This window comes from Drosophila eugracilis, unplaced genomic scaffold (assembly GCF_018153835.1).
Source record: "Drosophila eugracilis isolate 14026-0451.02 unplaced genomic scaffold, ASM1815383v1 contig_2154, whole genome shotgun sequence".
Lineage (NCBI taxonomy): Eukaryota > Metazoa > Arthropoda > Insecta > Diptera > Drosophilidae > Drosophila > Drosophila eugracilis.
In genome coordinates this window covers 4942335-4969751 of record NW_024573038.1, presented here as the reverse complement: position 1 = coordinate 4969751, position 27417 = coordinate 4942335, and the positions used below count along the sequence as shown (strand labels likewise).

The 27417-nt window shown below is 40.6% G+C and overlaps 1 protein-coding gene across 4 annotated transcripts; it reads right to left on the bottom strand.

Annotated features, from left to right (window-relative positions):
* Positions 1-431: 431 nt before the first annotated feature.
* LOC108114220 (tyrosine-protein kinase Abl) lies at positions 432-27335 on the bottom strand. 4 transcript variants are annotated; one of them, XM_017225070.1, is made up of 9 exons: positions 26247-27335; positions 9758-9811; positions 7286-7829; positions 6803-7218; positions 6101-6687; positions 5521-5791; positions 5342-5462; positions 4687-4997; positions 432-3672 (listed from the first exon to the last, which is right to left on the bottom strand). In XM_017225070.1, the coding sequence occupies exons 1-9, from the start codon at positions 26581-26583 to the stop codon at positions 1196-1198; spliced, it is 5118 nt and encodes a 1705-aa protein (XP_017080559.1). In that variant the 5' UTR covers positions 26584-27335; the 3' UTR covers positions 432-1195. The 4 variants fall into 4 exon arrangements, with proteins under 4 accessions (XP_017080559.1, XP_017080561.1, XP_017080560.1 ...); XM_017225072.1 differs by having other exon boundaries at positions 4909-4997; XM_017225071.1 differs by lacking the exon at positions 9758-9811.
* Between the last annotated feature and the right edge of the window lie 82 nt (positions 27336-27417).

Sequence of the window (27417 nt, the reverse complement as noted above, 5' to 3'; positions counted from 1 at the left end):
ATTTTATTTATTTTGAAATAATTTTATTTGGTTTTTGTTTTTTTTTTAATTCTTATGTGATTTTTGTTTACGTATAAAAGTTGTTTAAAATCCTTGAAAATATCATAATAATTACAATTGGTTGTGTAATACGTCTTAAAAGCATTTCGATGCGCTTCTTAATCGAACATATATTAAACATAAAATCAATTTAGTCTTTTCCACTAAACATATCAATTTGAGTAGTAGTAGTTGTTGTTATCAGTTAATAATAATATCTTTGGGCTTTGCTACTATGTATGTAATGGTTACGCCGAGTACATATCATATCATATCATAGACATATATGCTCCAGGCCTTAAAACACACGATCGAAAAGAAGTCGCGCCTACATGCATTCCGAAGAAGGTTCAAATTTCGTTTCTGTTTCCGTTTTTCTTAAAGGGGGAGTGTTGTGGTCGTTAAATGTATAATATAATATCTTTAAATTTTTATCTTGTAGAAGTATGTAAATGTATAGGTATAATAAAACATTTTACGACTAGTATATGTAAATATATGTATGTATATGTATATATGCATTGCGTTTTCTTTGTAATTACTAAGTTTATTGAGATATTCTATGAATATATTTCCTTTCATTCTTAAGCCATGTCTTGTGTCTTTCTATATAAAACAAACGAAGCGCGAATACGTTTTAGGGGGAGGTTGGAAAGGGGTTGAGTGGGTGGGAGGAGGGGTTCCCTTACTTTACAATTAAAAACAAGGATCCTCCCGCGAGACCTTACCCAAATTTGCTTTGCAACTCATTGTTTACTGATTTCATATTTGTTTTGTTTTTTGTTTTTCTGGAAGCGTTCGTCGGGGCTCTGCACAGATCTGACTAGATATATATGGGTATATATAATAGAAGCTACTACTACACGCTACCAAGTACGATACATAGGTGTCCTCCTCCGATTTAGTTGCTGCTGCTGTCGCTGCTACTATAGTTGTTCTTTCTTCTTCGCTGGGCTTGAAGTTTCGTTTCCTGTTTTCCTTTTCCTGTCTCCGGCTCGCAGCCTCCGCTTCGGTTTCCGTTTCCACGGGGGATGGTGTGGTTGGATGATTGGGTCTACAGATTGGGGCCCCATCACTTGCGCTTGATGAAGTTGCCTTCGGCATCCAGCCAAATGCCCTGATGTTGGTCGGGCGCGTCCATCCCCCGTCTTATCATTTACCTGTTAAGAGCATTGGAGATCTGGCGTAGCGACTGACCCACCTCGGCTACCAGGCGCTCGTTGTCCTGAACATTCTTGCTGCCAGCGGATCGCAGATGCTGCGACTGGGCATCCACCCGAGTAACCAGCTCTCGAAACTGGAACTTGGAGTGCGGCGGCATCGCCCCGTTCTCCGCAAAGATCACGCACGAGTTGTGCAGGATGTTGAGCTTGTCGCTCAACTGTAGCCACTGAGAACCAGCGATGGCATTAACCGGGTGCTTGAGTGAGCCCTCTAGCAAGCCCACCAGCTCTAAGATGCTCTCCCGCGAGATCTGGGTAGAACTAGCGGATCCAGAGCTGGCCGGTTCGGCTAGCTTGGCTATTGGTGTGGCGTAGATGGTCAACTTGGTGGGCTTGTGTGGCACCGCTGGCTTTTGCTGGATCTGCGGCTTCTGCTCGTACAGCGACTGGGTCATGTCAGGTGCTCCCTGTTCCAGTCCATCCGGATGCGACGGCTCCTCGTCATCTGGGAATAGTTGCGTTGAATGAGAGGTTTTTATTGTGCTGCCGGCCTGCTGCCTGCTGGTGCAATCTCTACTAGAGGTGCTAGTGGATGTGGTGGAGGAGTTGGAGGTGGTGCAATTCGGGGGCGGTGGTGGTGGGGCTGCCGGTGGCGGCTTATTGCCCGGTTTGGCTGGCAAGGTACCACCTGAACCGATGGCTCCCGATTTCATCCCATATTTGGGCGACAGCTGGGCATTTGGTGATCCACCGCCATTTACCACCGAAGGCTGCTGCTGGAGAACTGAGCTACTTGCATAGTCCGGCGGCGGATGTTGCTCCCACAGTTTCTTTAAGTTATTAATACTACCTGTGCTCCGTCGCTTTCCGAGATCGCCCTCGCCCGCTGCTCCCGTTTCTGCATTCTCCACATTTGAGTTGGTCACGTCGATTTTGATTTCAGTCTTTTGCACGGCCTGGGCGAACTTCTTGCTGCTATCCTCCTTACGGTTCAATGTGCCCGTGGTATTGCAGTTGGCGTTGTTGGTTACGGGTTGGGCCACTGGTGCTGGAGTTGCCGGTTCTTTCTCCTTGTCAACCCGACGCAGATGGGCCTTGAAGTCGATGATGTTATTGGCCGGTTCCGCCTTGGCCATTGGCGGACTCATCTTCTTCTGTTCCACTTTCTTGAGCTGAGCCTTGAAACCGGATCCCGAACTATTACCATTGGTCAGCTTTTGCTGTGGTGGCGAAGGCTTCGGCAGGTTCATGCTTTCGGCCAGTTCGGTGACCAGCAGAGATACGGGATCCACGGCTGCGATTCCCGACCCATTGGCGAGAAGCGGAGCCGGAGCACTCTCCTTTCCGGCCGCCTTGATCTCTGTAATCAGTTTTTCCTTGAGATCTTCTGGTGGGCTGCCTAGGGAGCTGCAGGAGTCTGTGGAGGGCTCGCGCTTTCTCAGAGACACTCCAAATCTTGAGCTTGCCTCCTCCACACTGGGAGCAGTATTGCTCACATCATTGTGGCTGCTGTCATTATTGTTCGTTCCGTTTCCATTACTGATATTGCCATTGTTGGGCAGTTGGGCATGCAGATGCTGCTGAATGGCCTGTACAGCGCTCTCTGGAGCCGGAGGTGGAGGTGGTGGTATTCCCTCGAATTCCTCAGGCGGCGGTGGTAAGTCCAGCGGTGGCGGCGGAAACTCTAGATTAGCCAGAGCCGGCTGGGCACCTGATCCCACTCCAGATCCACTTCGCTTGGGTGAACTACTGGAACCACCCGCCCGGAAGGATGAGAACGTCATCATGGTGCCTTCGGTGGTAGTACGATGACGCTGCAGCTTGTTTACACTAGCAGCCGCATTGTTTTGCATGGTCACTCCACCCGAGGAGTTGCTCCGAATCATTTGCTGTGGCGGAATGGGACTGGCCTTAGGATTGATTCTTGCCGCCGGTGGCGTACCGTGGCCATTCGCTGGTGGCGGAGCAGGAACAGTTGCCGGGAGAGCAGGAAGAGCTTCGCTACTGTCCTCCAGACTGTCTAGATAGGCCCCAATCCTGGCCACCTTGGGAAGCGTTCCATAGCGATTCACCACTCGCTTTACATTCATCACTTCCAGAGCTCCAACGGTTATTGGATGGGCAGTGGTCACCGCACCGTTGCCATGATGCGGTGGGGTTGGTGGCGGTGCTGGAGCCGGGGCCTGTGGATGCTGTTGAGAACGCTTGCTCTGCCGGGTTTCCAGACCCCTGTTGCCCATTACGGGCGTCCCAGTTGGACGTTTGAATGAGCTGTGCTGCTGTGAGGATCGAGGACCGATGCCACCGCCGCTGTGGAGAGAATGCTGCATCTTGTTGTTGGCAGGAGCGGCGATAACGTGGCTCAGATTTTGCTCTAGGCTATCGCCCGTGGCGTCTGTGTCCGGGTCGGCTGTCGGATCCGTTTCTGAGTCATAGCGCTGCGTCAAACTGTTGATGTCCCGCGATAATCCTGCCAAGTTAAAGAGTAAGAAAAAAGATAGAGGTGTTTACTTTAGTTCAGTGTTGAAATGGTTAATAGAATGCTTCGTGCTGGGTGCTAGATGCTGGGTGGTATTACTGATCAGTGATGGAAAATCCATTCAAGTCGTGAAATTTCAATAAAAAGAACAAAACTTTAGCAAAAACAATTGGTGACTGATAAAAATTTCCATCACTGTTAGGTGGGCATAGGTTAATCCTGACCAAAGTCTTGTTGTTATGTGTGTGTGTGCGTTGATGTTTGTCGAGCAGGTAAAACTAAAAAAAAACACCAAAATATCAACTTAACAAAGAACAATGAGGTGTGTACATCTGGTCGAACCTTGAAAGTATTTTTGGAAATTATGTTCACCATTACGAAGGATTAAAATTAGCGACGTTCAAAAGTTATTAAAAATTGGTTACTAATCGAAATCGCAAAACATTGTTGCAGTCCGTGTGTCTATGTCAATAGGAAGTCTTTCTTTTTCAAGATTAACGAAGTTCCAATTCAAATTTTAAAAAATATTATAAATAAAAAAAAATTTAAAAAAACATTTCAAAGTTGAACTTTCAAGGATGCAGACCATGTGTGAACCAGATATAAAAAATGTAAAAGGCTGATAAAATAAACAACTTAAAGTTAACAGGCAAAATAATAAAAACAAACATGAAAGGCAACAAAATAATAAAATTACAAAATAAATGAAAGACGGATTAGACGGATATGTTTTGGGAATATGTTAATGAGAGATCAGAGAGAAAAGTAACAACATTAGGAAATCATAGACACAAGAATAACTTTAAAACTAAATTTAGAAACAAACCAATGCGGAGTCCAAACATATATAAAATAATTTAGAAAATAACCAATAAATAGAGAACAAAAGCCAATAAAAGCGAACCATTAATAAAATACAACAGAACAGAATACAGGAACCAAAAATAAAACATAAACAATTTTTGAATTTGGAGCTTTTAGCTATAGACTCCGTTGACGAAATACCTCGAAATAGGATGTCGTAAAGGAAACTACTGCACGAGGACGATTTCTTAATAGAGTACTGTTGTTGTTTCTGTTGTTGTTGTTGCTGTACTGGCAATGGAACGGTTTGTTGTTGTTGTTGTTGTGTACGTATTTGGTATGTGTGGTGGGTTGGAATTTGGGTCTTGAAATTTCTAGAGAGGGTCTGGCTGAAATAGTTGGCAGTTTTCAATTTGGCTATACCATTCGTGGTGAGGTCGTCGATGAAATTGTTACGGGCGGTGGCAGGATCCTCCTCCCGATATGTGGAGTCCCGACTGCTTGAGAGCAGGCTACATATAGAAAGGAAAATGTTTAGTTAACTAGATTATAGATACATTATAGGATAGGCTTACGACTTAAAAACTATAAACATTATAAACTTAAAATGTAACTTATTTATCAGCTAAACCATAAGGAACAGTTTGACAGAAAGCAAATACAAATTATTTTTGGTTTTGAATAAAATTAAAGTTATATTCGATTGGATATCTGTTAATGAACTCATTAAACATAGTCTTGCTCATAGTTTGGGAAACTCCCATGGCAAAAGTTTTTGGTAATTTTGAGATAACACTTTCTACTTTAAATATTCCTCTGATAAAACCGATCCATTGTGCTGTAGAAGTCGGCTCACCTTGTTCGCTTGGGTGGTGCGGGCGCCTGTTTGCCCTGCTTGTTGGTGGTGCGACGCATCTGAACGTTGCCCTTGCCCTGGCTGGAGAAAGTGCTCAGCTTGGTGGAAGTAGAGCCGGTTTCTGCAAGAATGCGAAAAGAGTTAGAATAGGATCTACTTCGTAATGGATTCAATCTCACCTGACATTGGCGTACTGGCCTGTTGCTGGTGCGGATCGTTGTGGTGGGCATTCGGCGTGAGAGACTGGCCGCCGGGCAGACCCTTCTTCACCATCTGCGGTGTTAGACTGAGCGAGGCGGTGGCCGAGGATGAGGAAGCGCAGCCGCTGGCCGCCGTCGCTGATGTGGCTCCTCCGCCGGTGGCCACGCCCGATGTGCTCGGAGCGGAGCTGCTCGCGCTGGTGGCGTTGGCGTTCAGCTGCTTCTCGACCGCTTCGGTGATGGACGATTCCTGCGGAGGAGCGGAGAAGGAGAGATGGGCACCATGTGGCTCATTATTGCTATCACTACTTGCTGCACCCTCGATCTCGAGCGATCAGAGCACGTCGACGAGGTGGTGGCGGTGCCTGTGGCTATGACTATGACTACTCCTATTCCTATGGCTATTGCTATGGCTATGGACATGGCTGTGTATGCTGCCGTTGTTCTGCTGGAGCTCGTCGTCGTCGTCGCCGTCGTAGTCACTCGCCTCCTCGCCATCATCGTCATGATCTTCGTTATCATCATCATATTCATCGTCCCACACCTCGACGTCACCCACCTGAAACATGTGCTCCAGCGCATGGTGTATGCTCTTGAACGTGGGCCGGTCGGTGGCATCCCACTGCCAGCACTGGCGCATCAAGTCGTACACCTCCGGCGGACAGCCGGGGGGCCGCTCCATGCGATAGCCCTTCTCCAGCTTGTGATAGACGTCGGTCAGGTCAATGCCCGGATACGGCGACATCCCGTACGTGGCAATTTCCCACAGCAGCACCCCGAAGGCCCAAACGTCCGACTTGGTGCTAAACTTGTTGTACGCCAATCCCTCAGGTGCCGTCCACTTGATCGGGAACTTGGCCCCAGCATGTGCCGTATACGTGTCGTCCCGCATCAGGCGCGCGAGTCCGAAGTCCGCCACCTTGACCAGCTTGTTGTCGCCCACCAGACAGTTGCGGGCGGCCAGATCACGGTGGATGTAGTTGCGCGACTCCAGGTAGCTCATACCCGATGCTATCTGAGTGGCCATGTAGAGCAGTGCCACAGCATCGAGTGTTTCGCGGCCGGCGGAGCGCAAGAAGTCCAGCAGATTGCCGTGCGACATGAACTCTGTGATGATGTAGAAAGGCGGTTCCCTAGTGCAAACCCCTAAAAAGAGAAATTCAATGGATCAGCGCAATACTTAACATAAATGTTTTAGAATACATATTAAGATCCTTCTACTTACGGAACATAGATCATTACCACAATCTTTAATACCCACCTATGAGCTGCACCAAATTTGGGTGCTTCATTTCCTTCATGATAGCCGCCTCTTCGAGAAAGTCTTTAAGTGCCATAGTATCCTCTTTAAGCGTCTTAACAGCCACTGTGTTATTGTACCGCTTCCAGACGGCCTCGTATACCTCACCGTACTGACCGCCGCCAAGTTTGTGCTTCATCATAATGTCCGTTCGACAAATCTCCCATTCATCCGGCTCAGGACTCAGCGGGAAGACGGTGGGCTTGTTCTGCTTGGGTGCCGGATACAGGAGCGGTGTGATCAAGCCATGTCCCTCATGAGGAACACTGTGGTGATGCACTAGCTCGGCCAGAGTGTTGAACTTGGCCTCCTGGGTGACGAAGACCTTGCCATCGGGATCCTCAGAGATGCGGTAGTGATAGACGCGACCCTCGTATCTGTTTGTGGGAAAGCATTCAAGTTAATATGGAAAATGCAATGGAAACCGGAAATATCTCTTCTTACCTCAGACTGATGCTCCTTTGACCCGGTGAACTTTCACTTTCACGTACCAGAAAGCTACCATTGATTCCGGAGCTCAACAGATACTCAGCGGCATTACGTGAGATGGGGCCGTGGTACCAGGAATGCTTCTCCAGTGAATTGAGCGGCGTCACGTAATTGGAGGGCACCCATCCCACGTTGCCAGAGTCCGAGTGCGCCTCGCACCACTCTCCTGATTTGTTATAGCTTAGAATGCGCACCTGTTCGCCCTTCTTCAGACTCAATTGATTCTCTCCACCGGCCTGAAAGTCATACAATGCCACAAAAAGTTGTGGATCATCTTCCTCGGGTCCGGGGGCTAGTAGATTCTCCTTGGAGGTCCACCGGTGAGCGGATTCAAATACCGATGTGGTTGAACTATGTCCACCGCCGAGCGTGGCGCCCTGTAGTCCCAGTCCGCCGGAATCCTGCTGATGCTGTTGTAGCTCCGCCGCATCCGCCAAAAGAGAGGCCGCCGTGCTTCCGGCCGGAATGTGAGGTAATGGACGCGACTGCAGCAGGGCTTCTGCAAGGTTAAGATTGGGATGATTTAATGATTACCTTTAAAGCTTCCAGGTAAAATGCGATCTTAGTTTGGTTTAAATATTATGGCCTTTTAATTATTTTTTCAAATCACTTTTCTCGGTGTACAAAGAGAAGACAATGCAGGTAAACCCGTTTCTCTTCCGAGGAATGCGGGCAATTTGCGGAGCAAGCTGCTGGCCAGCGGGAAAAGGGGGACATTGGATTGCAACTCTCTGCTCCATTGAGGGAATGGAATAAATTATGCATTAAGCGGAATAAAATTACACAAATCGTTGTCTGCCAGCGGTGGACCAGGAATCCCTCAACGAGGCATTTTATTGTGGGAAGTTCTAACTGATTGTCAGTCGGTTGGTTTGTCCCCTCATCCCGTTCATTCTTTCCACCTCCCACACTCTATTCTTTTTTTTTTTCACGGGTATCTATAGCTGTGGTGTTCCCGGTATCTATATGGCTGCATCTATGGGATGCTATCCGGAAGGAAAGAATTTGTTTCCATGCATTTGTATGGATTTTTTCTAAAATATATTATTGTGTATACATTCATGTTGAATGCCGAATATAAAAAATCATCTACATTTTAATACTTTTAGGTAAAAGGTATCAACTAGTTTACACACTGGTTGAAATCCCCTTTTCTTTTACAAAGTTGTTCTTAAGAAGCTTGCAGTCCATTTTAAGATGAAGTTACGCTTGATAGACAGTGCAAACTTGTCAGATCCAAACCTGTCCGAATCAAGCTTCTATAATAGGGAACTTTTCTAACTAGACTTTCGCTTCAATGTCCCATTGAAATAATTATAAAAATTTACATTTTTCCCATTTTATTTCTTTCGGTGCGAGCTGCGTTTGACCAAAGCAAATGCTTCCGCTGCATAAATATTCTCCACTTTCATGGACACAATTGTGCATAAATTTGGGTGAAGTGGAAGTCATTCAGAGACCGGGAATCTTTGGTTTGCGGTCGGTGTGCTAAGCAGTCATAAACCGATCCAAATCATATTGTAACGCATTTGAGAAGGGTTCCCCAACGCACACACTGTTAATTTATGCGCGCGAGACAGGAAATATTAATAGCGAATAATAGGTGTGGAGTGGGTTTTTGGGGTATAAAAGGGAATATAGGGACAGATTAGAGCGGAAATGTACAGTTCTCCAATGGTGGTCTGTCTGCCTGTCTGTCTAAATTCCCTTATCCCCCCTTCAAAACCAAATATTAGCCGTCGACAATCTACACCCACTTTATATGCAATCTGGTACATTCAAATTTAGAGAAGAGATTTTCGGAATCGAGTGACTCACTTGGGCAACTTCAGTACTGGGTGTGAGGATCGAGAATACTTTGCCATTGACTCAGATTTTTTAAGGGGTAATCAAGGAATTCTAACGATGCTGAGTCAGCTTTAGTAGGTGTTGCATAAAGCTTAATTATCATAATTATCGTTAAATTGCTGTAACAGAGATTGTATAACGAGCTAGTCTTCTTGATTTAAACGAATTCAATACCAAAACTTAAGTTAGGCAAAAGATATATTTTATTATTATTTAAATGAATAAAAGTTCATTGTAGAAACTATTTTTAAGCTTGAGTTGAATCACAATTTTTGGTCAAAAAGAAAAAACAAAGAAATGAATACTTAATGTTATGTATAAAAACATATTTTAACCATTCTGCAATTTTTAAGGTATGACTAGATTGTTTCCGACTGATAATTTTACCTCAGATACCATTCTCATCACTGCTTAAAAAGCCAAAAATCATCGTTCTATGTATAAAACATATAACGAAAATAACCCAATCATCCCAATGGAAACCGCTCTTTAATTAATAAGAATGACACTACTTATGTTGACTTTTACATCGGTTTTTCAGTATTTTTGTTGGCTTGTAGAAGTTTTCGTGGTTGTTACCTAAGTTCATGTGATATTTGCCTGGATGGCCGCGAAAAGAGCTGTGCTTGGTACCTGCAGAAACGAAAGAAACAGAGAGATTTTGTGTGAGAGACAGGTTGTCAGCCGGACTGGAGAATTATCTATGGATAGAGCAGGCAGTTTTTCATGTTATCATCTAATAACGATGGGCGGCAAATGCGATGAACTACGACTATAGAAGTCCGAGGGGGCTCCAAAACAAAGTGATTATTTTACAAAACAAAATCATAAGGAAACTAAATTAAATACAATTATCTTAGTCATAACTCTAGGTAAGTAACATAAAAAACAATGTACAGCGAACTATATACAGTTAGCGGATGGATGACATCAAAAGCGGAGAGGCATTAGAGAATTAGAGGGTCTTGCAACCGCAGAAAGGCCAATTAGCGACCCGGCCAGAACAAGAAGAAGAGTAATAATAACAGCAGCAGCCAGATGATGGCTTCAGTAAGTGCTGTAATTTCTCAGCCAAGTGAAAAGTATCTCAGTAATTCTGGAAAACCTAACATGCGAGTGTGCGTACACTTAAAGTAAAAGTTTAGATTTAAAATAATTAATTTTGAAATAACGAATCTCGGTTGTTTGGTATTACAGATTGTAGGCATTCTTATTTATTAATTTAAGAGAATATATACAAACAAAAAATAGTTTTACTTTTAATTAGATACATTTTTTTTGAGTGTGACACGCCCCCTAGACATTTGACAAAAAAAAAATGGGAGTCTGGAGAAAAGAACGAAGAAATATATGCCCTATTCAGGGAGCTTAAGCTGCTGCTCAAGCGGAATGGGTCCAATGAACTTTAAAGTCACAAAAATTCTACACATGTCGGAAGAGAAAAAGGCGGGGATATGGATAAAGAGGGAGATAGATATAGAGACATGTCTCAAGCCATGCACATCCGCCATCTAGCGACTGCTTATGCAGGTTATTAGCGTGAATTTGGAGCATCTCGAGCTGAGGGCTGATTACGAGTGAAATGATGCGCGGCAACGCTGCCCCACCCAGTGGTACCCTCCACCAAGCCTCCACCAGACCACCCATTTCCCACTCGCAACTATTCAAAGACTTAACGGTAAGTGTGTTGAGTAAGCACAGATTGAAATCAGCCGCATCAGCAGCTGAAGTCCCCTCCAAAAACCTATGCAACGATACAAAAAACCAGATACAGTGTTTGCCGTGTAACTAGAACTTTTCGATTCAGTTTATCTTTTACAAACTAAATTTAGAGTTTTATAGAGTCTTCTCTAGTCTTCTAAGTAAGACCCATTAAGTTTCTTTGAGTAAAAAGATTTTTAAAAACAAGTTTCTTCAGAGTTTGCTTAAAGTAATAACTATTTTGAAATTCAATAATTCTGGAAAAGCTTAGTACCAAATAAGTTTGACCGATTATATATATGTATACGAGGTGTGTTCAAAAAGTAAGGTGACTCTTCAAATTTCGCGAATTTCAAATTTTTCGATTATCGAAACCTTTTAGAAGTTATACGAGGTGTGTTCAAAAAGTAAGGTGACTTTTCAAATTTCAAATTTTTCAAATTTTTCGATTATCTTCAGTTTTGGGAACAAGAAAAAGTCACATGGGGCCAAATCCGGTGAATATGGTGGCTGAGGCATTATTGTGGTGTTGTTTTTGGCCAAAAAATCCAAATCCTTTGATCCATATTTTTCGATAGCAAAAAATCGCCGAGCTCGCAAAATAACTTGTAACTTTACGCCTCTCACAACCAAACAAAAGAGGATGTTCCATTGAAACTTGGTACAGATGTTAGGGAAGAGTGTACCAATATAACAAAACAAAAAAATCGATAATCGAAAAATTTGAAATTCGCGAAATTTGAAGAGTCACCTTACTTTTTGAACACACCTCGTATATACCCCACATCAACTTTTAAAAAGCTTTTCATTACAGCCTTGGCTCTAACAGTTACTCATTGCGAAGTGTCTCTTGAGATTTCTTTAGTATCCGTCCTTTGTTTGGCGATGTCTGTCCTTGTCCGGCAAGCATTAAACTTGATGTGTCTGCTATTTATTATCTGCGGATATAAAGCTTCTGTTCGGTCGTTTTTCCTACAAATATCTGCTTCAATGTGTGATTTATTGCAATGCATTTTCAACTGCTCATTCATTATTTCATTCGCTCAGTCTGTCATCCACATTCACACAGGCCATTCACACACTTGTTCTGTGGGTTTGATTTTGTGGCACTTTCTGGTTTGCTCGTTTGTGGCTCATTGCATTTCAGCACGTTTCGCTTCTAAGTTCTATGTTGTTTTTTCTACTCTATTTTAGCTTTGTTTTTTCTACGTATTTTTGTGTTTTCAGCTCAAGGGCTTTTGTGTCTTAACCTGGCAGGGATTTTCAGCTGGCCTCGGTCTCTCGTCTCCTCTTTTTATCACCCTTTTTACTCTACTTGTCGGATTTCATTCACATTTTGCCTTTGGCCTCTTGGCCAGACATCCAGACGTTTGTATGTATATATATTTGTTGCAACTACATATACTTATATATATATATATATGGGGGCAGGGGGCGTGGCCAGTCAACAGTAATAAACTTTTACGGTGTAAATTTAATTAGTCATTTCTCTGGCTTCCGTTGCAACGTCGAGGAGTGAGCGAGAAAATAGGGGGAATTCCCGGGGGTTTGATTTTAACTTTTTCTACCTTTCAATTTGATTAAAGTAAAGGGCAGAACTTAACCATATACAGAGGAAATCAACTTAAAGGCAACCTTATATAAGCACTTTAAATGCTTAAAGTAAGAAAGCATTATTCATAATATCTTTTTAACAGCTTTATTTAAGTGATAAAATATTATTAAAAAATATTTTTGGTGTTATTAACTATCAAAAACTGTATCTACATTTTTCATTTTTTTTCTTTCTTTAAAACAAGAATGCATTTTCTCAACTTTATGGCTTAATGATAACTTTTGAAGCGGAACTTTTGAACGAAACTTGAGATCATTAAGCTGGCAGACTCGATTAGAGCAACAAAATACGCCCCTAAGGGAAATAGAAACCGAAGCTAGTTAGGGAAACATAAAGAAATTAACCTACAAAGCCAAAGTTTTCCATGCCCAAGTTTCGAGAACAGCATATGGTTATCTGGGAATTTGAGTTTCCCGTGTAATTTCCCCATTTTGACATGAGAAAAAAGCAACTGGTAACTGACAAGGCAAACAAAAAGTTGTAGGAAATGCAGAAAAAAATGTGAAAGAATTTAATTAGTTTTTTTTACACCCCTAGGGCTGAGCTCAAGTTCCTCCCCTTGCATCTTAGTGCGAAAAAATGTTTTGCGAAAAAACTACAAGCAGCGAAAGAGATGGCGAGATGGCTAAAGTGAAATAGAAGATGTGAGCGAACAAAAGGCAAGTTATGTAAAGGCAAAGGGCCCGAGGGTCCAAGGATATAAGGGGTGTCAAGGGGGGTGCAGAGCAGAGGTGGCCAGGACTTGGCCCTGCACTTGGCAAAATGGAATAAAGAAAAAAATGTTAAATATAAAATCCACCCTTGGCTGACAAAGGCAACTCGTCGCACGAAAACCCCTCGACTTCTCCCTTTGGCCACTGGCAATTTTACCACTTTTCTAAGGATTCCGCACTCAAGGCTTACTATCCAGCCATATGCGGGGCGGGCGGGGTCCACGGGGAAAAGGACGAAAGTCGAGGGGTACATGCAACCTAATGTGACGTGTGACGCAGCAGTCGATCTTTCTTTACACTTAAAAAGAAATCATTAGCTTTACACTAGGAAATCTAATAAAAACGCAGAACATTCTACAATTACAATCGATTATATCTTTAATTACTGGAAAGAAAACGCCCAGAGTAAACATATTACAAGGGTATTATCACTAACTAGCAATTATTATTGAAAATCATCTTAGTACTGAAGTTCTGCTTGAATAAACATAATAACTTTTATTATCAATCCATTATCAACAGGCTTTATGTTTAGAATTGTTAAGTTTTCAAGTGGAAATTCCCAGATTCGCAATTTTTCTAAGTGCACCCTCTCGATTCCCTGAGGCCTGCATTTGCCAAGAACTTGATGGAAATCAAGTGAGTGCAATAAATACATATTAAAGTGAGACAGACGGAGCGCAAAAAAGGTGGGACGAAAATCAATAATGAAAACCTTTTCCGCCACAGCCGGGCGGTGCGATCCATAAAATCGCATCACCGCCAGCAAATTAATTGAATGCCAGCATCCAGGCCACAAGAGTACCCGAAATGCAGGCCCAAGTGAGGTGGGGTAGATGGAAGGGATAAGGTGAAGGACAAACGCTGCGACAAGCCCCATGAATAGGCTTATCCTATACTTTGGGAAACGAAGCATTGATTACCCTGTGAAAATTGACGTTTAAATAACTTTAAAGTTTATTAAGTGTGGCAAGTTATTGCAAGTAATAAAGTTAAGTTTAAGTTTATTTCCACAGACTGGGTTGGTGACTGCTGATAGGGAGTCGAAACCCCTAAACGAGATACTCTTTCCAGGGTATCCCTCTCCGGAATTATTAAAAGGTAGCAACAACTTTGTGGAAAAGGTCCTATCGATCCATGTCCCCTTGAATGTGCATTGCTGCTGCTGTCCTTGCCACAAAGTTCACAAAGCTGCCACATTTTTGCTTTTCAATGGTTTTCTATAAAGGGCAGGGGAAAGTTTCTTTCGAAGTTATCTCGACTGGAATCTAGGCCCTTGGTATCGGGCAACTTTATCAATTACAGTCTGCAAGGTTCACAGGAAAAAGCATCCATTCAACCCGTGATGGTATCCATTATCACGTGACCAAGGGTCTGTTGCCTCCATTGTCTAGTGTGAATGAAATTGACTTTTAATTGTCCACGATGACGATGACCAGAAAGCGAACAAAACAAGGCACAAAAACCATTGGCATGCACAATTTGTGTGGCTATGCAAATGACAAACAGAACGGACCCAAAGCAAGGGGGAAAAGCGGCTAATACAACGCGTTGGCCAAGAGTCGGAATTCAATTGCGAGTGTCGAGTGAATGACTCACTCGGCGTAGACGCTGTGTGTGTGTGCACAGTGGGGAAAACGAGTTATCTAGAAGTTGATTTTGATTATCATCAGGTAAACCGCACCACTCAGATGTGTATTTAGGTTTTGCATAATCTGATAACAAAGAAGATTCTTGATTAAAATATAAACTTATGAATTTACAGAAATAACATGTAGTTATAGAACTCTGGTGTTTATAAGAATTCAAGGTCATACTAGGTAAATTTTATAACTTAACTGAGTAATAAAGTGGTTATCAATCAAAATATTTCTTGTATTTGTAAATTTAAAAATAATATTTAAAATAAAAATGTTGTTTCTCTATGTTACACAACCAAAATTCACACCATGTCCAGATAGATATATTTCATTGTAATAATTTGAAGGTTCTTTGATTTGACCACCAAACATTTCAATGGACAAGACTATTGAAAATTCACACACGCTATTCATTCATGATTCTTTTTGTTTTGGATTTTTGGTTCGGTTTTCCTTCATTCGTTTTTTGACCTGCCTTTTTCTGTTGTCTGCGTCTGCGTCTGCGTCTGCCGCCGGTGTTCTGTTTTTGCTTTTGTTTATGTTTTATGGCTTATTGTTTATGGCCAAACGGGGAGAGCTCCGGCATTTGTCATACTTTTTTCCTAGATATTTGCGCTTATTCATTTGCATGTCAGTTGGCAGGGAAACATTCTCAAACATTTCGCGTGGGCATACATTTTTCAGATAATAAATTTGAGCAGGCGATAAAAAGCATTTGACCATAAAAATGTTTTCCTTTTTTTTTTCTAGTTCTAGATAAACAAATATGAAAAGCTCTCAGGGGGAGATCAGACTCAGTGTAGAGGGTCAAGACAACAGATGGAGATGAGGAAGTCTCAGATACAATGCTGGAATTTCTGAATTATTTTCTTTGCATTCAGGGCATGGGAAAAGTTGACAGCCAGCCACAAAAAGAAGTCTTAAGTGCGTGGGCGGAAAAAACATCATATTGTTTGGAATTTGTAAAGACATATTCAACTCAAAAATAAAGATGAAACCTTGGGAAACAACTCTGCCGCTTCAAAAACGAAAGCGTGCTTCAAATTAACCCTTGTCACCGAACTTTACGTAATTTCTCTAATTGAAAGCTACCGAAAAGTACAATACAGAAACAATAAAATTCAGAGATCAAAGTGCAACTTAAATGTTCATAGGTTTGCTCAACCGTATAATTACGGTCGTACGCAGCACTGGCAGTGGTAAATATATAGAAATATACAATTTTCCACCTACCCAATCAATGTAATCTCGGGACTCGGCAAACAAAATTTGATTATCTTTATGCCAGCTGGGCCTAAAAGCTTTTTAATGTGCGCAATTTTCCTTGGTTTTTTGGTTGTCCCTTCTCCGGTTTCTCTAGTGTTCCCCCTCTGTAATTTCTATCATTGTCATTGTCGCAATTTACCATTTTACGTAACCCGCCGGTCACGTCTATCGCATATCCGTTCATTTGTCCGGTTAATTGTTGGATAATGACACCGAATTTCCCTCCCCAAAAACAACAAATGGTTTCAACTTTTTGGGTGCCATCATTTTGCATACACCGAAAATTACATGTTAGGAAAGTATTAGAACTTCTCCATCTTTATGTTAATACTTCATTCAGAAACTCTGAAAATATTGGAAAACATAACTACGAAGTATTCTAATTACATAAAAGATATTCATATATAAATTATGTAAATGGTTGTCCGTCCAGTACATAAGCAGTGTTTTCTTTCCCTCTGACTAAAGTTTACATCACCTCCGGTCTTACCGCATATTGTAAATTAACAAATTTGTGTTCATACTAATTACGCACTAAAAAAACCAAATGCTAAAAACCGTCAATGTTTTCACTTTTCTCGCCAGTCTGCTATAATAATAATAATTACCATTTTCACAGCAAATGATTTTCTATTTCAGGTGTCTGCTTTTCAACTATTTTTTGCTTTTATTCATGAATATTTTTCCATTTTCTGATTTCGTTTTTCGGCGCTTAATTTAAGTCGAGCGTGGAGAAGTGGGAAATTTGTTGTAAAATCGTTGAAAATCTCTTACATTTTGTCTGGCTGCCATGAAAATGATTGATCGATTGAGTCAGCAATTAACAGAGCTGTTTTGAACATTTTATTGGTTTATTTTCATTAGTGAATGAAAAATGAAAATCGAAAAGCCAGTGCAAAGTGAAAGTTTAGCACTTGTGCTGATTTTTCCCACCTGCTCTTAAATCAAATCAAAAGGTGAACGAACTATTGATAAGGATTGCACGAGTAATTAATGACTCGACATTTTCCAGTTTAGTTTTTCCCACTTCCCAGCAAGTTGAGCATTTTAATTCGAATTTAGTTTTTCCCACAGCTAAATTTCACCAGCAGTAGATTGAAATCTTTTCCATTTCTTGCTGTCTGAGACAGGACAAGTTCTTCAAAAGAAAAAAGTTCGTTTATCGCGATTGTGAGAATAGAATGCGAAATCAACTAGGAAAAAGGTCGGAAAGTCTGGAAAATTGAAAAGGCATAGAGAGAAAGAGATGGGGGAAACTATTTAAAGCCCAGGTGAAGTCAGCAGTAGCATATCTCTATGATGAGTGCATAAAAGAACCATCTTGGTGATTCATTTACTTCATTTTTTGCACACTTTTTTTCCTTGTTGCCCACTTCTTTTCCTTTCCTGCTGGATTTTCTCGGTTTCTTGGAAGCAAGTGCAATTGCTATAAATGAAATGAAACGGACGACGACGAGCGACAGCCTGCCGCGGATGTGGATGTCGTTTAAATATTACCAGACGGCATAAAAATTGACAGACGTCGCCAGACAAAGGCCAAACAAAACTTCTGAATGAACCATCCCAGCAGAGCGTGAAAAAACCTATAACCAAAAGGCTCGAAGCTGCGAATACCCTTGTTTTATATCATTGGTGGCGGTGGGAGTATTCTCTTAAAACTCATTTTGGTTATGGCATGGAAAGTAATGTTTAATATACGAAAACGGCAGCTTAATATATTCTATAGAAATATTAAAGATGTCAAGTTTAATTCATTGGCTAAATGAATATTTTTATTAGCTAATCCTTTCACCATTATTAGGTGACATTTTTTCTTTTTTACTAACTTTAAATATTCTTTGGAAAAAGGGAGTATACCACTCTGATTTCAATTTGATTTTTGTCCTTAAATATTTTTAAAATTTATTTATTTAGGATAAAAATTCAAACAAAGGTGTCGAATTGAAACTTCCAATTAGAAAATCCCCATTAAAAAAGAGTATGAAAAGAAACGAAAGTGTGGATAAACAGAGAGAGAATGAGAGGAAGTGACAACCGAAAGCCGGCGCGGCAATTAAATGAATTAAAATTCGCATTAATTATGACCAAATTACAAAAAATCGCTTTGTGCAGCCAAAATTAACGGCTCAAACTTTTTGTTATCATCTGTTTTAGGCATATTTTTGGCAGTTTCATGTTTTTGGCCAACGGTTCACTGACCACCGCTAGAAAGAGATGGGAACTAAACAGAGTGAAAAGGATAGCAAGTGAACAGAGTAAGAGAGGGAGGCATTTCTTTGTTGGGATCCCACCGGCAAACAACAGGCAAACAGGTTTCACCTTCTTTCTCTTTATCTTTGCACTTGCATTTGTCATGCTTTTTCTTTTCTTTCGCACACATTTCTTCTTTTCTCTTTGCTATTTAAACGGCTGGCAATTTTCTTAATTTGTTTGGCGCAAAAAAGAAAATAAATAAAATTCAGAGCTGTCTTTTTTAATGGCTTTTGGAGAGAAAACTGATAAGCGGGGCCAAAAGAATGGGTGAAATTCATGGTTGCCAAATGGAGGGTGAAACATAATTAGAGAGTATCAATGGCAAACTTGGGGAAAATTAAATGAAATTGAAATTGGTTAGAATCATCAGCAAACTGGTTAAGGAATGATTGGATTTGGTTTTCTTATTATTTATCCATTATATTTAATGTTTTGAGTTTAATGATTAAAAACAATTTAATCAACTCTTTTTAGCTGATACAAACCTTCAGTTAATGAAATTTCAACTTTAAGAGATTGAAGAAACCACCCTACTTATACCATTACATTAAATCCGCTTAAAATTGTGCAAACTTTAGATATCAAGAGTCCTACCAGCTTAAGGAATTTGCTTGATTTATTTTATCGCAAATCCCTGTTTAAAGTTTTGACTAAAAATAAGCAGCTTAAAGCTCAATTACACAGCTGAATGCTGCTCCTTCTTTTCCCACTATTTGTGCGAATGTTTCGCACTTCATTCATTTCACACTTCATTTGTGCAACGTTTTCTTCCTCTTCTAGGGGATTATGCCTCACCTGAGAAACTGGAGAAAAAAATTCAATCAACCTGCTGCAGCTGCTGTCTTTGTTTGTTGTTTTTTTTCTGCAGAGATTATTTTATGCTGCACCCTGCAATCTGGAACTTGAACTAAAGGTGTCTCTATATCGGTGGTGTACGTATTGAAGTCACTGTAAGTCAGAGATCTAAAGTTGTGAACGTGCCATGCTGGCCCCTTTGGCCACCCACCTCCCCTCCTCTGCTACATATGCATGTGTTTGCTGGCCCCGCCGGAGACCCCATAAGATCGCATAAACAGTTGCAATTGCGAACGTGATTGGAGCGAATGCAATCCAACCTGGAGATAGAGAGACAGGTACTGAAAACGAGAACCGAATCGGAATCGGAATCGGATTCCGATTCTTTAGACTTCTCATGGTGCAATGATGGATTCAATTCCCGCAAAGACCAGAGCTACAAACAGGTTTCCAATCGCCTTCTACTGCACAGTGGATACTCGGGTTGAGGTTTTGGGCTTATTTATCACATTAAATATTTAGTATTTGATCTTGAATCTGATAGCTTATCAAACGTAACTAAGTTAAATTGTCTTCAGATCATGAAACTCGTTAAATTGTATAGTTATAGCTAATGTTGATAGAAGCTAATGTTGATTTATACCTTAAATTTCATCTCTTTTTTTGATTATGACCTAAAATATACTCAAATCTTAAGTCAGTGCTACACTAAACCTGCTACAACGAACCTATCTTCTATTAAATAGTTACATACTTATTATTTGCTTAAATATATTTAGCTTTATTAGACTTAGATATATGTATAGACATATGTATAGCGCAAACCAAATATTTTCCCTTGAAAGATAAGCTACTGTATTTGTAGAATGGGCCACACGGAATTGTTTATGTTTGTGCCATGCACTGGGTGCAATAAACATAAATAATAATATATAAAAAAGGAGAAAAGCTTTATTTGCTGATTTATTTGACCTTGTTGGCTTGTTTAACACAGAGACAGAGACAGAAACAGAGACAGAGCAAGCGAGAGGCGAATACACTCAATTTAATAAACAATATACATATATGGAAAAAAAGGGGCCAAAGTAAAGGGAATTAGTGTTTGCCTTTGGGGATTGCAAGTTAGGCACAACAAATACATGTATATACAAATAAATATATCAAGTTGAGCCGATTCCCCCTAAATTGCTGTTCATAATCAACGCAGAGAAATAACGACTTTTAAGCAGTGTAGTGTCAATCAATCAATCAAGTGGCGTCAATACTTATGACCTCAAAGCTGAAAACTGAATACAGAATCGGGGTGAAAGAAACTTCTTTGGCTTCTAATTAGTTGCCGTTCTTCGGTCATCCGTACTCCCCCTTGGAAATATATATTTATTTTCCTCCACAAATTATGTTTGTTTTCCTCCAATTTCTTTCTTTCTTTTTTCGTCAGCTAATTTATGCAAACAGTTTTCAGTGAGGCGAAAGACCTCAAGGGGAAACTGTCTCCAGAAATAAAATGCGGGCCAGCGCTTTTGGGGGGGCGTAAACTTTGGAGGCGTGCCCGCGGAAATGGTCCACTGGGAATGCGAAATTGGAAAAATGTTAGGATGAGGGAAAATTACATAAAACCCAAGTTAAGCAATCAACCGAACTTAATGTCACACGAATGAGGAAAATAGACTTTAAATTGATCGGGGAAACTATTTGAAATTATGGTGATGTCAGATTTATGATGATCTATGGCCATATAAACAGATCGTAAAGTCGGATAAAGCCAACGAAAGTCATCGGAATTCTCAAGTTCCTAATGGATTAATTTGTTAGAGGAATTTAAATTTCGGCTGGTATAAATCCAAGGAAATTCCTGAAATTTAGGAAAGCTGACTAAATATATAACTTTACCGTTATTCGAGGTGCACTGACAGCTGTTCGCGGACTGTCTAATCGGAATTCGAACAGCTGTTGGTGTTACTCCGTTTTTTCTCCTATTAGATTGACACGCCCATATAAGTGGGTGGGAGCGAAAGGGAGGAGAGAGGTCATATTTAAGAACTGGAAATGGAAGCGCCCGGTCTAAAAATACCCCCCGAAAAAAGAAAAACATCAAAGCGCATGGCACTGCATTCATCGAAACAACAAGAAGAACAAAAAGAGGCCGAAACCGAAAGAAAATGAAGCACGAAAGGATTTACGAGCTTGATCGAAAACAGGAACAGCCACAAAAACTATATGTATATATATATAAATCTGGTATGGTGAAATAACGCGACAGAAAGAGAGGGCGCACATGCAAAATAACCTCACGAAGAGTAGTGCACTTTGTTGCTGCTTTAGTAAAAGTCAGGGGCGCGGTCAAAGGTCAGACAAGGGGGAGTGATAAGGTATACACAGTACGCACTCTATTCACAAAATAACAAGATATTAAGACAGAAAAAAGGGAATTTTTATGAAGTTACAAGTTTTTAGCTCTAATTAAAACAAAACTTTTCCCTTCAGTTTATTTTCTGAAAGATAAAAATATTATCCGTATGACGCACTTGTGAATCATATTATTTTGTTCCGTATTTGATATTTCAATCAACTTTTTATATAATACATTCGTACAATTTATTTTAAGACCCCTTTTAGAATACTATATCAACTACGCCCCTTGATCTGTGACTCCTCCAACTTTCAATCTCTGTCAGCGCCAAAGGAAATGGTATAAAAACGACAATAACAACTGAAAGCATGGAAGATACACATTTCGTTTTGGGGCTAATAATAGAAATGCAGCCGCGAAAGAGAAAAGACTTGTGGTACAAAGTGGTAATGGAGACAACGCCTCCGATATGTGGAAAGCCCCTCCCTTTCGTTCCCCGCGGATTTCCCTTTTTTCTCTTCTCCTGAGTGCTTTATTATTATGACAATTATGTTCAAGCACATGAAATCGTTGAAGAAATATTTATGCGACTTGTACATTAATTCCGTGTTTGTTTTTTCGTTGTTGTTTTTGGGGTGGTGAGGTGGTAAAGGTAAATCCGACGAGCAAACAAATTTTACCTCCTTGCTGCGTCACCTGTTTTGCCACCTGGCCCGCCCCCTTTTTTCGCCCCCTATTCCAACCATTAGCCTTGTGAAAAGTTCATTTGCCCCGGCTCATAATTTGCCGCTTGCATGTCAAGCAAACTGAGACCAAACACCACACTCGGATTTCCCTGCATGTGCGAAGGAGATGGAGGCGAGTGAGCGACACTGAGGAAAAAATACGGTGTGATTAGCAGAACATCTTAAATTATATATAACAGTATATTATAATGTCTCATCATAGTTTAAAAACTTGTTTTAGACTTTCCTAGAATAAAATAAAGACTTTATTAACAACTTAGTTTGAAAGTCACTTAAAAATATTTATAATATGAATCACAATAAGTTCAACGAAAATTATTCCAATATATTCTAACAAATGATTTAATACTTTCAGTGATATAGAATCACATACTTTTTAGAAGAAAATATAGAAAACTTATGGTAGAGCCTCGCTATCTACCGACTTAAAAGATGCCTGATGCTTATTTTTGAAAGTGTATTGTTCCAAAGCTAAAAACAAAATAAATACAAAATATAAAAATTCCACAATTTTTGTTGATATCGCGAAATACCTGGTCTCAAAATACCAAAAACGTTAACGAATTTGTCAGATTTTTTAATAGTGCAGAGACAAACGCACATCATGTACTCTTTCTCCTTGGGAGAAGGAGTTGGGGCTTCTCTCCCACTTGAGTCTATTTTTGAGACGTCAACTTGCGTGAGCTGTTTGCGGAGTGGTAATACGGTGGTTCGGGTTTTCCAGCGGCATGGAGTGGCGATGTGCAGTGTTGCATATACAACTGCAATTGGCAACTCCATTGAGGCATCTATCTACATATGCATCTGCACCGGTTCTATGGTATTTTCCCAGGGCGACACACAATCCAATCCCTTCGCCAATCCAACTGCCGCCCCTAAGTATCTAATTACGTGGTATCATGTAACGACCAACAATAAGGTTATGAAATTGCAACAACGAGGACAACCAACGCCTACGACTTCTGAACAATGATTGTGTATTTTAGTCAACTAGTTAGTTAAGAACGTATTATATATTATGTTTCTTATCTTTCCTCTTTTGAAGAATTCTCTTAAGTATTATGAAGCGGAAATCAAATAATAATTTGTAAAGTTACTCTCTCTGTTTGCATTACTTAATTTCTCCACAAGTTAGTTGCTTTGTTATTTTGGTGAGGGTCTTAGGTGTAGTCATTTTAGGTTTTGTAACAAATTATCTTATCTTTAAAAAAATATTTATAGGGGTATGGTTCTCTATTACTTTCAAATATATATTTGCAATATATTTGCTATTTATTTGTGATTAAATCTTATCTTGATTCAATATTATCAAGCTATAAAACCCTTTATATTTATATTAAGTTCGTTGATTGTGCAGTTATACATAATATTTCATACTCTATATTTTGTATTCATTACTGTTTAAGCCATAGCTATTGCTTTCAATCCACTGTGCCTTGTAACGAGTGCGGTTGGGTTTTAGCTGTGATTGAGGTGGAGTTCTGCAGCGCGACTTTCCCTCCCCAGTTCCCCCACACGAACCTCCTCTTAAAACCGAGATCCACCCGAACTGACAATTGCGGTGAGTTGGGCTTTCCGTTTCTGTTTTTGGGATTTGTGCTGGCTTGTAATCTGCAGGCCCAGACACAGTTTTTACATTGTAATTTTGTAATTGCATTTCGCAGGCCAGACACACGAAAAAGGCAATTGCAGGCCCCCACTTTTTTTTTGGATGAGACACACGCTGATAGTTTGTTGGCAAATAAATGTGCATTTTCATTGGCAAGTTTCTGTGTGGGAATTTACCTCGCACGAAACTGGAAAATGTCGTTGTTATTCTTCTGAGTGCACTCTACGGATTTCTGATGACGAGCGAATACATATTACATGGAGCGATGACTCAATACTATCGTCAATAAATATTTATATGGAAACCGGCTATCAGCTCAACTCTCAGATTGAGTGAACTTAAGTGCTTACAATAAGCGACTAATTACAATATAAATAACATTAATTGATTACAAATTGTTTTATGAGACGAAAGGCTCTGCGAGAGCGAGATAAGAAACGGCTTCCAATTGAGAGGCCAAGAAAAATGGGAAAAATCTATAGATTGTTGTAAATCATCTGGGAAATGTGGCTCAGCTTGTGGTCGCAAGGGAAAATCAATACTTTTGTCTCTGAGGAAGCCATTTGCGTGGGAGTTTAAATAGTTTGCTGGGACGATAAAAAGGGGTTTTAAATATTTATTTTTCCATATTTTAAAAGCTTATGTTGATACAGCTGAGCTTGTTTAATTTTTTTATTTTGTTTAAAAAATCTTATATACGATAACAAGTGTATAAATAAAATCAACGTTTTCTTGAAACTTCTTGATGTTTCCTCTTTAATGCAATCACTAAGTAAATTTTCCCTCTGATAATTCTTAAGCCATTAAAGTGCGACAAATGTTTTTCCTGTGCCCTTATGCCAAATCTCGAATACCACTCAATGGTGGGTCCTATTGTGGTAGGACATCGCCGACAGGGACATAAAAAAGCTATTAGAAACGGGAAATGTCCATAAATAAGGGAGGAAGGGAAAGAAAAATGCTGCAGTTTTCCAGGCCAAGTTATAGGAAAGTATTAGACAAGAAAATAAGGCAAATAAAAATGTGCGTGAGTGCGTGAAGTGTGAGGAAAATGCGGGGGAGGAAATGGCAATATGTCAGCGGGGATGGGATAACGGTGTTGTGGGTCGCAATTTCAACCACTGCGCGGGTGGCAGGGATAAGGGTGCAAGGATGATGGCTAAAGTACAAAGGATGACGGATAAAGGATGGTGGAGAGCATGAAAATAAGGACTGAAACCGCCCCAAATAGCACAAAAATAAAATATTAACGCGTGCTGCTCTCTCTTTTCTTTTCTCCGTTTTCGTTTCTTTCCTTTCTGCCTTTTTCTCTCCAGTAAACAAAAGCAGCGGAAAAGCAACAACAAGTATGAAACTAGCCGGCAATAACAACAATAATTCCCAATATAATCGGAAGCAATGGGAAAAGAAATTGGCTCAATTGGAAAGCAGCGTGAATAGAGGCAAAATAGGGGATAATAAAGAAAGGTGGGGTAAAGAGGAAGCGGAGAAGACTGCACTTTATGAACAATAAAAACAACACTGTGCAGCATAAGCTGGCAAATAAATCAAAATTATGCATCATATTTATTTACAACAGCGATTTAATGTCATGACCATGGGTGTTCTATAGCTATTACTTATTTTATGCACTTGCAAAGGTAACCCTTTTAAATTTAAAGGACTCAATTAATAAAAACCTTGGCTTTATTGCATATGAAAAAAATGAGAACATTTTAATAGTTTTGTAAATCTATATTGCATATTAAACAATTATTTTGTATCCGTTTTGTCAGGACTTAAAGGATTTCATCATAAAACGAAATTCTTTCCTATCATATGATACAGAAATACGACAACTTTTTCTTCTAATTTGCAATGGAACACGAAGTCACAACACTATGATGAAATTTACACCTGAGTTGGATGCTGCATGCACTTTTATTTCAGAGAGTATGTGGGTGAATGGGGATGTGTGGCACAAAGTCCACACTTCCTTCGGTTGTTATACGTACACAAATTGCACAATTTCTACACAGAAAAAAATGTAATTGTTTTAGACCTGATAGTAAAGGTAAATTTCACGCCCTTTAACTAAAACTACTGCTTAAAATTTTTTATTGTCGCTATGTTAAAAAAATCTTTTTGAAATTAAAAAGTTTAAAATAAGAACTAGAAACAAATAAAAAGCCAATTTTACTTTAAGTTGCATAGAGTTTTAGTGCTTCCAAATTTTAAAAATAAAGAGTCTTCTTAACGTGCACAATAATTGTTTGGAAATTTATTTAAGTTGAAAGGGCTTTGGGGAATGGAATTTTTTTAATTACAATTTAGAAAAGATGTATTTTTTTCTGTGTATCTCGCATGCATTCGACGACCGTTTCCCAACACTTGGACTTACCGTTATGTTCGGTGAATATATTGAGGCCCACGGTGGGATTGCTTCGTGAATCCTTGTGACCGCCACTACGTTGGCTCAGTCCGCCCGATCCCGATCCACCACCGCCCCCGCCTGACCCACCGCCACTAACGACGCCAGAGGACGAGTTCTTGATGCGGGAGCCACGAAGCGTGGAGCCACCGCCGAGGGGGGCGCTACTTGCGCCACTGGAACTGGAGATGCAGTGGGGGGAGACAGATGCCACTGGGCTGCTGGAGAGACCAATGCAGCTGACAGGGGCCACTGAGCTGCCCCCTCCCGAATGGGCGCCCCTGTCCTTTCCCTGCTGAGCCCCCATTTGCCAGTGGGTGGTTGGGTGGTTTTTCGCTCTTGCGCAGCAACAACAACTTGTACACTTTTCTCTCTTCTCTGGCCTTCGTCGGCTCCTCCTCCTTCGGCTTATTCGCTTACTATTACTATTTATTATTTTTTTACTTCAACTCTTCTCTCTTGGATTTTTTGCTCAATTATTTGCCGTTTTGCCTTTTGCTTTGCTTTAATTTATTTCACACACATACACGCACACATTTTTCTTTCTCTTTCTGCGTTTTTGGAGTAGACAAAAAAGATTGGAGACACTCACGCACACACACAGAAATATACACGCACGGAGAAAAAGGAAGTTTGCGATTTATCTTATTTGTTATTTTATTGGCCGCTCAGGTGAATTTGCGAATTTGCAGCATGTTGGCAAAGTTTTGTGTCGGCAAACTTTTTGTCGACGCTTGGGTGGCTGAGGGGGAGTTTTGCAAGGCGAGGGGGTCGGGTACAAAAACACGCCCTGAAAATGCACTTTGTCTTTTGCCTCCGCCTCTGGCTCTTCCTCTCTCTCTTTTTCTTTCTTATTCGCTTCTTCTTCTTTTTACTGCTTAATTGATCCGCAGGCGGATGCGTTTGACATTTTATTTTAATCGGTTTTCGCGACGATATAGCTGTATCTGATCTGCTAGCGTTGCTCGCTGATTTATCTATATCTGTGCATTTTTTCCACGCACGGCGACGGATCGAATTGGAGTCCAACTTGCACTCGTGTGACCGCCTCTCGGTCGTTTAAACATACCTTATGTCGGATAAATACCGATAGAGATATCGATAACGATGCTGAAATTGCTTTGGCAAAAAGGAGTATATC

Bases quoted from the DNA above. Each gene is read 5' to 3' on its own strand.
- LOC108114220 (XM_017225070.1), bottom strand. From the start codon at position 26,583: ATGGGGGCTCAGCAGGGAAAGGACAGGGGCGCCCATTCGGGAGGGGGC. The intron at 7,219-7,285 runs GTAAGAAGAGAT...TCCCACAAACAG, and splicing joins CAAAGGAGCATCAGTCTGAG to ATACGAGGGTCGCGTCTATC. The intron at 4,998-5,341 runs GTGAGCCGACTT...TTCTATATGTAG, and splicing joins GCACCACCCAAGCGAACAAG to CCTGCTCTCAAGCAGTCGGG.